A 14,415-nucleotide genomic window follows, 5' to 3' on the forward strand; every position below is an offset into this window, starting at 1 on the left:
TACCGACCGATATTCCATGGTGATTCAACAAGTCAGGGCGAAATAACTTCACTTAATTAAAATAAGACAATTTCGATTTTGGATATAATTTAATACTAATATTTATTACAACGTATTATTCAAACATTATAAGACTTGCTAGCTAAAACCACCAGCCGCTTCGCGTCCACCGTGAGATTCGAAGACGGTTCTATAATAGGCATCGATGTCAGTTCACCTTGCTCACGTTCAAAGTTTTCCTTTTGATAGTTTTCTTGCCCTTCGAAACCAGCGTTACAGAAGCTATTAAGGTCATCGAGATCTGTAATGCAGTCTTTATTATACAAGTTTTCGATCTGTATGTTGTTGGAAATGCGTATGTCTGATATATCTGTTTTAGGCGTAATACTAATACTATCTATGCTGCTGTAGATGTGTCTTCCATCTTCAATATTTTGTTCATAACTTTGGGGCATTAAATTAAAACTGTAAATAAAACGGGAATATTTGTATTTATTAGCGAAGAGTTTTTGATTGTAATATTTGTAATAAATAAAGAGGAGGTGCCCGCTAGTTTGACAACCGAAACAGATGGCGCTGTACTGCACCATATGTTTTCTGGTCACTGAATTGTAAAAAGTCATATTTTGTCAACCAAAGTTACTGTATAATGTACGGAGCCGTACAGCGCCGGCTCGTTTAGCTGTCAATAACGAAGCGCGAAATTGTCTTCATCTTAAACCGAAATTATATTTTCATAGAAATGTGATCATAAATATAGGAGTAATTGAAACATGGTAAGCCTATGATGGTGTAATAACAACAATTTTAACATGATCGTAATAATTGTAAGATATTGTCAAATAGGATCCGTTATATATGATCATTTCAATGATAGTCTAATTGCGGCCTTACACAATTAAAATAATCGAACAAACTATCGTGAGACATATTTCAAAATATTTAGATCAGTACGGTTTCACTCACTATTATTTTTAGTCGCTTTTGGCGACATGTTTCGGATTCTTTCGGAATCCTTCCTCAGGCACGAGTGTTCGCGGCGGTTGTACGTCGTGCACTGCCCGCGCCGCCCGCCTCGTCAATAACTCGTCGTCGTCGTCGTTAATAGTGAGTGAAACCGTACTGATCTAAATATTTTGAATTAAAATAATCTTTGTAATTAGGTACAGAAATAAAACAAAATGTGGGTTAATAAATTCTATACTCAACCATTTTTAACTATCAGTCGTTCTTGATCTTAACTTATGTAGGAATTGGTATAGACCAACATACTCATACTTTACAACCAGAAATAAAACTTTATCTTTAATTGTGTCGTTTTCAAACAAAAGGTACTACATTGTCGCTTGCCATCAGGACGCTCTGACAGGTTATTCGTATAAAAATACAAGCAAATTTAGTCCTTATGGTAAGCGACAAAGTGGTACCTTTTGCTTGAAAACATCACAATTTTAAGAAAAACGAGGAAAACTAGTTTTTTTATTTTTCCGTGTATAGAAAGTGGTTACTGTACTAACTGTTCTTTCTGCATGCAATAATCCTCTATATTTTGAGCTCTCATGCGCCGGATGGCAGGCGTCTCTCGCCTGTAGGTGACCGTGTCACTCTGAACCGGCGAGATTATCGGCTCCTTCCCGTCTTGTTCCTGCTGATCCTTAGAACACTCGTTCGACCAATTGCTAAAACAAAGTCTTCGTAAAACTATATTTGTTCCTATTACGAAAAAGTGTCCCATAAGTAAAGTAGTAAGTAGTAGAAATAATGTGCGTGTAAATTTAAATCAAGTTCTTAACAGGTGTCCCGTAGCCCCTGGACGCACCCGAAATGGTGCGCGAATTTATAAATAGAACAACCCCTTATTGAGCTTATCCATTGGTGTTCCTACATAAAATCGGATTTGCCTCCAATATAGACTGTTCCTAACTAAAGTAGTTTAGGTACCTGTATTTTTCCCACGATATATTGCTGTTTTTCTTCAGAATATTCCGCTTTGGGGACCTCTTTGAATGGCGATTAGCTCTCCACCATAAAATGTCGCGTCCATCGAGGGGACATACTTCTTTAATCTGGAACGTGAAATTAATTGAACGGCCTGAATTATTTTTAGCATCCCTTAATTAAACATTTCCTATTAGACTTTATATGTTTGATGAAACTAAAGCAATTACTACTTAGATAATTAATCGTTAATAAGAGTACCCGGCAACCTCGGCCGAAATTCACCTTCCCATACAAACGGAGTTTCGTTCTCATTTTAAAACTACGTGTTGGATTGTATTGAAACTTTGCATATACAATGACATAACGTATATCTAGGTCTGTAATTAGTTTATATAGCTCTAGTGTATAAAACAAACGAAATAGAGTAAAAACAAGTTTTGTATGAAAAACTTAAATTCGCTGTATTTTTTTTACTATTGTATCTGAAGCTACATAAACTAATTACAGACCTAGATATACATTATCCTATTGTAAATTCATAGTTTCAGAGCAATCTAGCTAGTCGTTTTAAAAAGAAAGCGTAACTTTCTACGTCTGTATGGAAAATCGAGCTTCTCTTAACTCTTAACGCTACTCACAATCTGAAGAAAAGTAATACTTTCAATCACGTGAGCAATATTATATATATTAACCCATCGAAGTTAAGTAATTAAGTCTTATATGGACGCACTTCGAAAAAATGTGCTTCGTGTAGTACCTACCTATAGTGGGGCATTGGCTGATAAACTGTTAAACTAAACTATCATTGATTCTGCTTTTATTAAAAATTGATCAGGTTACGGTCTTAAAGCAATGATGTAGAATATGTAATTAATTGAAGTGCATTATGCTTTCGCTGAGGTCTTTCTGCACTTCGTCTCTCCAGCGGTACCTAGGGCGTCCAGACGGTCTTCGGCCACTTGGTACTCCAGAGTACGCCCTCCAGACTGCGCGATCTTCCCCCATCCGGACTACGTGCCCGAGCCATCGGAGCCTGGCGGCTTTCGTTTCTCCGATGATGTTCGGCTCGGACACCAGCGCCGCCGCACAGCGCGCAGCGGCGCCGTCAACTAGACAGAAACGGCTTTGGACAGAGTAGCATGGCGGTCTTTTGTGTCGGAGGCCAAGATCCACTTCGGGTCGTCGCGCCACAGCAGTAAGTAAGTAAGTAAGTATTATGCTTTAGTAAAATTTTAGTTAATAATATATAATGCAAATCTTCTGGATGTTTCTTGTCTAAATGCATTAAGGTTACACTTTAACTACACACAAGATCTTAAAAATTGTCGCACAGTGTGAGTTACGGCGACACCGAACTAAGAATCTCCAGTTCAGAGGGTTGATCGCTGCTGTGGTGGAATGTTGTCATCAACTCCGGTTAGTTCTAGTCGTCCGCAAATATAAGTTGGATTAGCGCCATGGCCAATAATAAGTCATAAGGAGAATTCAAGCCGATACTTTACACGTCGCGCACAAAGTCCGAGCAGTCATCGGACAGGACAGCCCCTCTTCTTACTCCACACACCCGCATCGCACCTTCGGCGCACCCTCTTGATTCCTTGGATCGAAAATATACGGAGTTCGTCAGCGATCTAGCCTGTAAGTGTAAGTAGGTTTACCTTATAAACAGCGACGCCTGCAAGGAATATGCAGGCAATATTGACGAGGGTGAGACACAACGACACCGAGCCCAGAATCGCCAGTTCAGTGGGCGGGTCGTTACTGTAGTAGAATGTCGTCACAACACCGGTAAAATTCTGGTCCGCCGCGAATATCAGATGGACTAGCGCCATCGCCCATAACAATCCCTGGGAAGGATTTAATAACAAGTAAATAATTATTAGTAACATTTTGGGTCTGCAAATGATACTACTATAAATTAAAATTCCACCAAAAAAATCATATCGTTTAGTGCATTTTAGTCTCTAGATCATTTGCTTGCTTTAGTAATTAATAGCAACAAGCTTAACTGTCTTAGTTATTTAAAATATTTGCAATATGGTTTACGAATTGCATGTAACAGTGTTAAAGATCGTACAGGTATGTATTTACAAATATGTAGGTACTTACACTCAAGGTCTAAGATAAGACAAATAGAGCAATATTATACGTACATGCATGACCATAAAAATATGTCTATTGCTTTATTACGGTTATGTGTAACTTGCATAAGTACATTAATCCACCAGCTGATTATATTAGATAATAATCTAATATAATAATCTTGCAAGCTCAGTTCCGCTCAATAAAAAAGTAAGTTTAACGCTAAGCAATGTCTTACAGCGTTAACTGCTGGTGGCAGCAGCGACAGGGAGATGGCTACGCCAACCAGTGAAGCGGTGTATTCACCGAGCACGGCTACTGCCACTCCAGCACCGCTAGGTATCGCTACCATCACGCCCACCCACAGCGAGCGGAGCTCACACCTGTATACAGTAACAACATATCCACTAAGGTATAAGGTTAAATGGAAGAAATCTCTTAAAGGGATAAGTTCGCCTTTGTACTGCATATTCTGTGCCATATTTGTGTTCTGTGTTTTGTACAATAAAGAGTTTATACATACATACATATCGTTTTAAACAAGTACTCTTGGATCTAATTTATTCCACAATTTCGTGCTCGAGTCCAAACTTGACGTATGGAGTCGCGAAAGAGAACACAACTCATTCTGGCGGGTCAGGGTGTGTCGTTTACGCTCCATAGCGAACGAAACGCAACTGTCACTGATAAGGATGAAGTGATAGGGAAAGATGACTACGCTACGCTACGGAGCGTTAACGATTGTCACCTTGGCTACGCACCCAGGTCCATGGATTGGCGAACTGAGAAAGATGGAGGGTGTGGGCGCAATAAGAAAAACTAGATCTCACGCATGAACGGTATTTTACCTACATGACGTGAATCTAGTTTAGCGAAGGACTCTTTGTCATGCCCTATTCTGCGCAGATAGAAGTAGTATAATTTGGCTAAGTGTAAACCTGCTAAATCAATTTTTGAAAATAGAGGATTTTGTACCTACTTGTATATACTTTAAAGTTAAAAATAAATACATTTCAAAAATAGATTTAGCAGGTTTACACTCGTGCACTCAGCCGGCAATATGCCGGTTACCTACCAGCGAACAATTATGCAGGCGAGGTAGACTCGTAACAAAATATTAAGTATAGGTAGGTATCTCTTTTTTAGGGTTCCGTACCCAAAGGGTAAAAACGGGACCCTATTACTAAGACTCCGCTGTTCGTCTGTCCATCTGTCCGTCTGTCTGTCTGTCACCAGGCTGTATCTCATGAACCGTGATAGCTAGACAGTTGAAATTTCCACAGATGATGTATTTCTGTTGCCGCTATAACAACAAATACTAAAAAGTACGGAACCCTCGGTGCGCGAGTCCGACTTGCACTTGGCCGGTTTTTTATAAATACGGCCATATTTTTTTTGGTATTTGTTTCTTAGCCTGATTAAAAAAAAATTGCAACATGATCTTTTGCTGAAAAAACTCGAAAACCGCGTTTTCAGATCTAATTTGAATTGACAACGTAACACAATACCTTTTATTTATCCAATAATTCTCTATCAAAAACAGGCGATACAGCCGCGACCTAAATTAGGATGGATTACACTCCACTGAACAAAGCATAATTCGTGTCTTTTGCGAATTTTTTGACAATTTCCTTTAGATCCAAAAGCTTCCGCGTAAAAGGGATGTTATTACTCACTGTCAAAGCAAAAGAAATCATCCGTTTTCCCAGAGTTGAAGTACACATTAAACTGGCTGACTTTAAAGAAGAAAATATAGCTCACGGAAGTGAAAACTTGCTACCTACTCTACGTAAGTATTACTTTGCTTAGAGCAGACGCAAAAGTTTTGTATTACGTAAACCGTTTTTTTTTCCACTAGGTATGACGTTTTTAAAAAGTGCACGTTGGTCGGGTCGGTGAACAAACACCCAATCCAATATTTTTCTAAACTCAAAATTAAATTTAAAACGCATAATTATATTTAATATAAAAAGTATTGCCGTGTATAAATCTTAAGATAAAGTAGGATACTAACATTGCTGACGCTGTTTTATTGAAATTCTTCAGACAATGCAAATTTAAAGGCCAAGTTAGGACAAGTTACGTCAACACTAGCGCATTATGCATGGGCCAGGGAATGAGGCTCTAAATAGTACCACGAAGTTAACCTTCTTCCTTATGAAATCCTGTGAAGTAATCTTATACTTATTATCGTCATGCCTAAGTATGTAGCAGCTAGAATAATGCCGTCATCTAACCGCCACACCCAATAATTTAGAGTTAAGTACAATATATGTAATGGTTATCGCCGTATCTATTATTATATCACATTACCTACAGATATCATAAGGTACACAAATCGTTCTTGTATCACAGGAAATAAATTAAATTACTCTTCTAAGCTACACTACAAGCGCTGCTATTACCTAGTCCGGCCAAACATTCCCGTCATAAAAAAAAAGAAAATTTAAAAAAATATCGAGATTGTCACCCATAGAAGTTAAAAAATTCATGCCTTTTACAGTGAAGGGCATTGCTGCCAGACTAGTTTTACACTCACCTCGCCATCATCTCATCCGTAGGCCACTGGCCGACACCATAGCGTTCGTCCACGGCGCTGATGGTCAGGCCGAAGAGAAAGCCAACAACCAACGCCAGGAACAGCCCCAGCAGCTCATGTAGCACGCCCATCTGCTGTAGCGAGCGGTCACGGACGGCCGTGCCCAGTGTGCCTGCTGTTATGGGACCCTGGGAAATAAACCCGGTATTGGAGAATTCTAGAAGAGAGTTTACAAACGTCACTGTTTTGGTTTTGAGAAACCTAGTTTGGCTTTGTCAACTTTTAAACTTAGCCATGAATTAAATCATTTTACGGTTTAGACTCACTTGTTTTAGTCACTCGCGTGACATGCTATTACTACTACTACTATTAGTGCTTGAGAAAGGAGACCTAGGCTCTCCGAAACATGTCGCGCGAGTGACTAAAACAAGCGAGTCTAAACCGTAAAATGATTTAATGTTAGTATGTCTCACAACAGTTTAAATTCGATTAGCCATGAATCCCAAACCATAAATCGGCATTTTAGAATATTCAGGTGTTAGAAGAGTAACTTTTATAAAAGAAACTGGTGGAATGCTCCAAATGATAGCATAATCTTTGAGTTACGATAGACGCTACTTATTAATTCGTTATCAAGGATAACAATCTCCACCATGAGTATTCAGGTACAGTCACCATGGGATAATTCGCAGCGGCCAAGGTGCTCCCAAATATCTGAACACGCATCTATTGTCAGGGCGTTTTAGTGCGTGTTCAGATATTTTTGTGCACCTCGGCCGCTCCGATATATTTAATGGCGACTGTACCTAGTAGGTACCTACAGACCTACTTCTGATTGCTTACCATAAGTGGCGAAATCAGCATACTAGCGACTAGTATGACAGTGGAGTTCTCCGCTAGCCCAATGGCTGCTACGAAGGCAGCCACGAGCAGCAAGAACAGCCAATCAAAAGTCAGCGCGGCCTCCGCTCGTACGTCGTGAAGAACTTGGGCCAAGTTCGTGCGAGCGCGGACGGACGAGGAGAAACGGGCCCAGCCGGACGCGTCGGCGCTATAATATTTCAATTAAGCATTTAAAACTTTCCCTTTTGAAACAGAGATTACAATATACAAGAGTACAGATTTAACAACTTGTTATGGATTTAAACTGGTTTTGATACGACCTCGACGCATCTCACGCACGACTTTCACTTCATTTAACATGTATGTACTAGTTAGCGTAAACGATCTTCAAGGCCGTATCAAAATAAGATCAAAACCGTAACAAGTTGTCATATCTGAATATTCTGAATCGGGCTCAAGATAACTTTGTTCATACTTGAACACCCAAAAAAGTCATAGCATATGCAGAGGCTTAATACGGCCGTTCGGACGGACCGGACGGATCAGTCCATAAGTTTGCAGTGTACAGATACTCGCATACTCGCTTTGGCTTTTCTGAATGTAAGTATTAATATAAAAATACCTTCTAAATTCCTCACTGCCATTACGCGGCAGATCAGTAACGGCAGCTTTAAAATGGAGCGCGCAAGGAATCAAGCTCACGGAGGACTGGAAACGGGAGCCAATGCCAAACTTGCCAAGAATTTGGAGAAGCTCTTCACACACGTCACTGGATTCCAGGGAAAATAGTACCTGAGGATTAAAAATATTTTATACTTATACTTTTTACGAGTTATTGGGAGAGACATTTTTTTGTTATGTAATGTTTGGACGATCATGATCATCATGATGAGAAGAGAAACATAATTTTGACATTGATGCAAATTTATAGTGTATTTTTTAGGGTTCTCCGCTGCCTGTCTCCGACTCCGCTGACCGCCGAAGACTCCGCTGTCTGTCTGTCCGTCTGTCACCAGGCTGTATCTCATTAACCGTGATAGCTAGACAGTTGAAATTTTCACAGATGATGTATGTCTGTTGCCGCTATAACAACAAATACTAAAATAAGAATAAAATGAATATTTAAGTGGGGCCTCCCATACAACAAACGTGATTTTTTTGCCGTTTTTTACGTTAATGCCCTTCGTGCACGAGTCCGACTCGCACTTGGCCGGTTTTTTTATCATGAAATAAAGAAATATATCTATCTACGAAAATGGTTAGTTTTTTTCTGGAAATATTCACTTTGGTGCCAAAAGTAGGTAGTTCTAAAAATATAAATAAATAAAAGTATAAATTGTATATCTACCACTGTATAAAACCAATTAGCATAAGTTTTAAATGAATAAATATTATCTTATCTTATCTTATAATATTAGTATGTACATATACATGTGTAAGGTACTCATTAAACACTGAGGTATGAGATTATGATAGTGATATACTAGTTTGATATTATTGATAAATAAAGACAAATACCCACATAGCAAAAACAAAGACACATAACTCTTCCATGATGTTATTTCAAATTTCAATAACATCTATTTCCTTAGCCCGAGGTATCAATTTTCTTTATGTATTTATTTTCGATTTACCTCCGTAAGCAGCTACGTCAAAAGCGTCGTGTCGCGACCAGATGATAACATTCTCAACCCTTTTATATTCTCCCCTGTTACAAATATTTGATAAGCTCGGTCGTAGCTATTAGGTAGGTATAGGTATATAAGATACGTAGGTACGACGCGACGTTGGGGTTGGGACTTTCACTATTAAAATATCATTTTAAATGTAAGTACCGCCAGCAGCAGAAATGGCTAAGAAGGCCAAATGTTAAATGTGACTTGATTCTATTTTAAAATTAAAAATATATACATATACATACATATAATCACGACTATTTCCCGGAGGGGTATGCAGAGACTATGCATATAGAGAGTATGCAGAGATTTCCACTTGCTCTAAGACTGCACCTTTATCAATAAACAGAACGGGCACAATGAAACAATGCATCACCGAACATTACAGCTCTGTTAATGTCATCAAGAGCATCGTCTCGGGCTAGTCTAGGCTACCACGAACTCCCATTTTGTCAGTCTCAAGTGCGATAGAGAAAGAGGTGAACTTCGATTTTATTCAAGTTTAAGTTATGTTGTTATACCATAGATAAATATAAGTAAAGAAAGAGTGGTAACTCCAACTCCATACATCAGTTTTCTTACCAAAACGCGAGTTATTTCATAGTCGACATCTAGAGTCAAGTAGTGGAATGTATCAGTACTGCTAGTTGATAATAGATGTCGCGGCGAACTAAAACAATTTTCAGCTACTTAATATAACCGGAAATCTATTTTCAACTCCTACTGCTTGTGATATTAGTTGTGAATTGTTTTAGCGGTACATTTTTCGTCAGTAGCGACACACTTCTGGCATCTGGTGTCAAGTAACGGTACTGATAAATCCACTACTTGACGCTAGATGTGGACTACGAAATAACTCGCGTTGTCATAAGAAAACTGATGTATGGAGTTACCACTATTTCCTTACATATATTTCTCTATGGTTATACACAACAACAATAACAACACGCGGAGATCATGAGCGCAGATCACTTTAAAAACCTAGTCTGGATCTCTGGCTCTGAAGAAGTTGTAGTATTTTCATCATACTTTTCAGTTGCAACCGATATACAAGCATATGGTCATAGAGTTTTTTTCTTATCAGATAGATTATTTTGCCTCGGCTACAGTCGGCTACATTTGATATTTAATGATGACATTGCCACACTCTTCGTCGCTATGCAGTTAGCTTGGTCGTTTGTGACAATCAGCACCACTTCTCCCTCCACCGACTTCGCACCTTGCCAATAGTAGGTAAGTAATGATAATAACAGTTTCATGCATTGTTATAACAAGAAAGAAATAAACGGCGCGGAAGGGCCGTCAATCGTTAAAGACCACCGGGCCTTTATGATGCGATTTAAATGTTGGGCACGTGCTATATTGCTTTGGCGAGAGGAGGATAAAAACTAGTTTAAAATAGACGCGGGATGGGAATGCTTCGGACAATTCGTTATTTGTTTGTTCTAACTATGCAGTTATTGTGCAATACCAATACAATAACCAATGATGATGATGATGTATTCCTACTATCCCTCATTAGGGACATAGGACTCGCAGAAGAATTCTCCATTTGTCGCGATCTTGAGTAGCTACTTCCAACTGTTTCCAGTTGAGCCAGCATCATGTAATATCATTGGTGTTGCAGGCGTCCATAGGCTACGGTTACTGCTTACCATCAGGCGGACTGTATGCTTGTTTGAACTGATCGCCTCCATATAGTACAAGGGCTCAAAGTGAGTAAATGTCGTTATAAACAGTGGCGGATTTGCAGTCTTGGCCGCCCTAGGCCCCAGGCCTTGTAGTAACTACTAGCCGCCCAGAACCTCTTGCGCCAGTTGCGCCCTAAGGCCCGGGCCTACTTGGCCTTAGGGCAAATCAGCCACTGGTTATAAACGTCATATTTACACAGAAACACATTAATGATGACATCCACACTTTGTCATTGCAAATGCCATTCAGAGTTAGATTCGTTCGACTTTAGAAACCGTCTTTGATTTTAGATTTAGACGCCAAACCACATGATGGTTTTATTGATGGTATTAAAACCAATGCCTACCTGCCAGTACTTATCTCCTCTGGTAGATGTCCATGTTGCATTATCAATTCCAAGTTGTGTGATAACCTCGGACAGAATCTGCGAAAATTAGCATATTATTTATAGGTAATTTGCAACATTCCTTAATGCTAAGCTAAAGAAAAATTCTAATATTTTTTTAGATTTATTTTAGAGTATTAATTCGATTATCTCAATTTGCTTAAGAGGATTTCGGCCACTTCTCCATACAAACTTAGTCCCCATTTTCCTCTCTGGATATTGACATTATGGAAAATATTTTAACATATTTTGATGTATATTAACCATAGCTATGTTTGACTTTTTTCGATTTTCTTATTCGTGTAAAAATTAGGAGCGAAAAACAGAAACAGATTTCCGAAATTCGAAAAAATCAAACAAGGGCATAGCTGTGGTTGATATACAATAAACTGTTCAAAATATTTTTAATAATGTTAGTCCAGAGAGGAAAATGAGGACTACATTTGTATGAAAAGGCGATTTCGCGCGACAGCGGTGTATCCTCTTAATTTGGCAGTGTACCTAGATCCAACTAGATCTCAACCTCGATGTCATTGAAGAAGAGTCGATTAATCTTTCATCTTCCAAGTATTTAAATGCCACCCAGCAATAATATACCTTGAAATTTCAAATTTAGAATTAAATTTTAATTCTCTTTGCTGACCTAGTCTACGCTAGTCGCATCTGTCGGAAAGCGAAGGTTCAAAACATGAAAAATCAGACAACTGCATTACATAATGTAATAAAACACATGGAAACCGTCAGGTTGTAACGCAACACACAGGTATTGATTGCAGGCGATTGTCGAGCCTAATTGGGGCGAGGCATGACTAAAACGAGGCTAAAGCGGAAGGCGCCACGCTTGCCGGCAACTCCAGACATTCAAGTGTTTGTATTGACGTTACGCAAATCGGTGGAGTTACAAAGCAACTTAGGGTATGTTGCACTAAATACCGTCACTGTTGAAGGATCCGCAAAATTTTATTGTATAGGAATTTATAGTTTACTGTTGAGTGACGCTGCTCAGTCCGCGAATTGTGGTTGGTGCAATTACACTTAAGGGGCCCACTGATTATCAGTCCGCTGGACGATATCAGCCTGTCAGTTAGAACGAAAATTTGACAGTTCCGAACAACCGACAGGCCGATATCGTCCGGCGGACTGGTAATAAAGTGGGCCCCTTTAGCAATGTTCCACCGAACCGTCTGCTATTGTAATATATATTGTTCTCTACAGGCGTCACCGATAATTGCATGGGATTTTCGATACATCGCCGACTTAAGGTGCAACAAAAATCGATCGATAAAATGCCACTATGCATCATATATCGCTTTTTTAGGGTTCCGCAGTCAACTAGGAACCCTTAATCCCGTCACAGACGGAGCGATAATATGTCGGCAGATACGTGGCAAATATCGTAAGATACGGCATCTTACGATATCTTTTACGTACTATTTGACAGAGTCCACACACGAAGCTGTAATATATATTTTGGTATCTTACGATATTTTATCGCAAGGCATCTTATAGCTCGGTATATTACGATATATTTTGGTATATTTCGTCTCTCGCTCACAATGTAGGTGCTAGACTGAGAGCGATATATATTTTGGTATCGTTGGCATGTGTGGTGCTTAGCGGTATCTTACGGTATCTGCCGATATATTATCGCTACGTCTGTGACGGGCTTTATAGTTTCGCCAAGTCCGTCTGTCCGTCCGTCCGCGGCTTTGCTCCGTGATCATTAATGCTCGAAAGCAGTCGTAATTTGGCATGGATACATAAATCATGCATGCCGACAGATCGGTATGAAAACTATAGCGAACATGATCGGTTTGTTACAAACTCTGTTTACTACAAAAATATGTAGTCATAACAGCTCGCAAAATCAAGTTTTTCAAGCAGAATCTGCCCTTATATAGGAGGACACTAGTTGTTATTTCACTTGTCCTAAAAATAGAACGGGCCTTACGAGTAACTCACCAGCTCAAGAGGTGTGTCCCAGTGAAAAGCAGTCAGCACGTCCGTGATGCAGAGAGGCCGTGAAATCCGCAGCTTCCTCTTTCTCAGCCTTACCGCCTGCTTCACTCTCCAAGACTTCCTGTCGAACTGGCTCCCCACATCCCACTTGTAACTCTCATTCAACATATTATCACTCTTAGACTTCACTAACCCGTAATCACTAATATCGTTCACACATTCCATCGACTTACAATTTTGCAACCCATTTTCCCCGTATGTATATGATTCGAACGCTAAGTTTCCGAACCTTTTGTTTTTCTTCAGTTCGCGGATTATTTTTGATGTGTGCTCGTATTTTTCTTTTTCTATTACGAGTTTTGAGGGTTTAACTTTCTCTCTTAAGTCTTTTTCGTATTCTTTACACGGAATGTTAACAATAAAAAGCACCCCTGCCATTGGAACAAAACGAAACGAAACACTTTGTTAATTATGTCGATGTTACTTATAATATTCCAATCTAAAGCCACTCGGGATTGTGGTGCTGTTCTTGTGAGTTGTCTTAACGAACTGTCTAAAATGGAAGTGACATAAAGCATTGTCTTGTATTATAGTGCATTACGTTACGAAACGTCACGCTTAACTGCAACGGGGAAAAGTATTTAACAATTGGAATTGTTCAGGACGTTAACTAATAAAAATTAAACAAGCTATAAATACAATCTGACCTTGAGATTCTGGGGTGTATATTAAAGTTTAGCTAAGCATTAAGCCGTGTTGGCTGTCGTAAGCGAATATGGACCGAGTATAGGTACCTAGGTAAAATGTGTTTTAAAAAAAACAGTACCTTTCTCGTAGCCTTTTATAATACCTATGCCAAAAAAATAGACATATTAACTTCCACTCCTCTTTGGCCGCGTTGAAATTGGATAAACTTTGAATCCCATTTTCACCCCCTTAGGGGTAAAATAAAAAAAATGCTTTCTTATTCGAGCTCTAAATAAATGTTTGTAATTATTATTTTATTACCGAAACATTGTATGCTACCAAATATATATATATTTTTTTTTTTAATTATATATATAAAACACGTTATAAATTTCAATTTCATTTCATTTCATCAATTTCATTAGACTATGCTTTGCCTGTCAGTAAGTATACCTAATACATTGTATACTTATGCACTGAACAAATACGTCAATTAACTTAAATTAAACAATACGAAGTCACTGCCAACCAATTTCGAAGGGAAAGGCTAAGTGATTTTTCTTTAATTACTATTTTTAACTGCAGTGCATTTTAACTGTACGTGTTTAAAC

At 38.9% G+C, this 14,415-nt stretch overlaps 1 protein-coding gene and 1 long non-coding RNA gene across 3 annotated transcripts in view; both read right to left on the reverse strand.

Annotated features, from left to right (window-relative positions):
* Positions 1-14,415, reverse strand: part of LOC134745219 (uncharacterized) — a 193,135-nt gene that overhangs the window by 71,724 nt on the left and 106,996 nt on the right. The window lies entirely within an intron of this gene.
* Positions 77-13,747, reverse strand: LOC134745533 (uncharacterized). Of its 2 annotated transcripts, XM_063679590.1 has the most exons (10): positions 13,121-13,747; positions 11,120-11,197; positions 8,028-8,197; positions 7,406-7,613; positions 6,563-6,750; positions 4,262-4,406; positions 3,600-3,788; positions 1,942-2,066; positions 1,518-1,679; positions 77-465 (listed from the first exon to the last, which is right to left on the reverse strand). In XM_063679590.1, the coding sequence occupies exons 1-10, from the start codon at positions 13,553-13,555 to the stop codon at positions 120-122; spliced, it is 2,046 nt and encodes a 681-aa protein (XP_063535660.1). In that variant the 5' UTR covers positions 13,556-13,747; the 3' UTR covers positions 77-119. The 2 variants fall into 2 exon arrangements, with proteins under 2 accessions (XP_063535660.1, XP_063535661.1); XM_063679591.1 differs by lacking the exon at positions 3,600-3,788.

This window comes from Cydia strobilella, chromosome 11 (assembly GCF_947568885.1).
Source record: "Cydia strobilella chromosome 11, ilCydStro3.1, whole genome shotgun sequence".
Classification (NCBI taxonomy): Eukaryota; Metazoa; Arthropoda; class Insecta; order Lepidoptera; family Tortricidae; genus Cydia; species Cydia strobilella.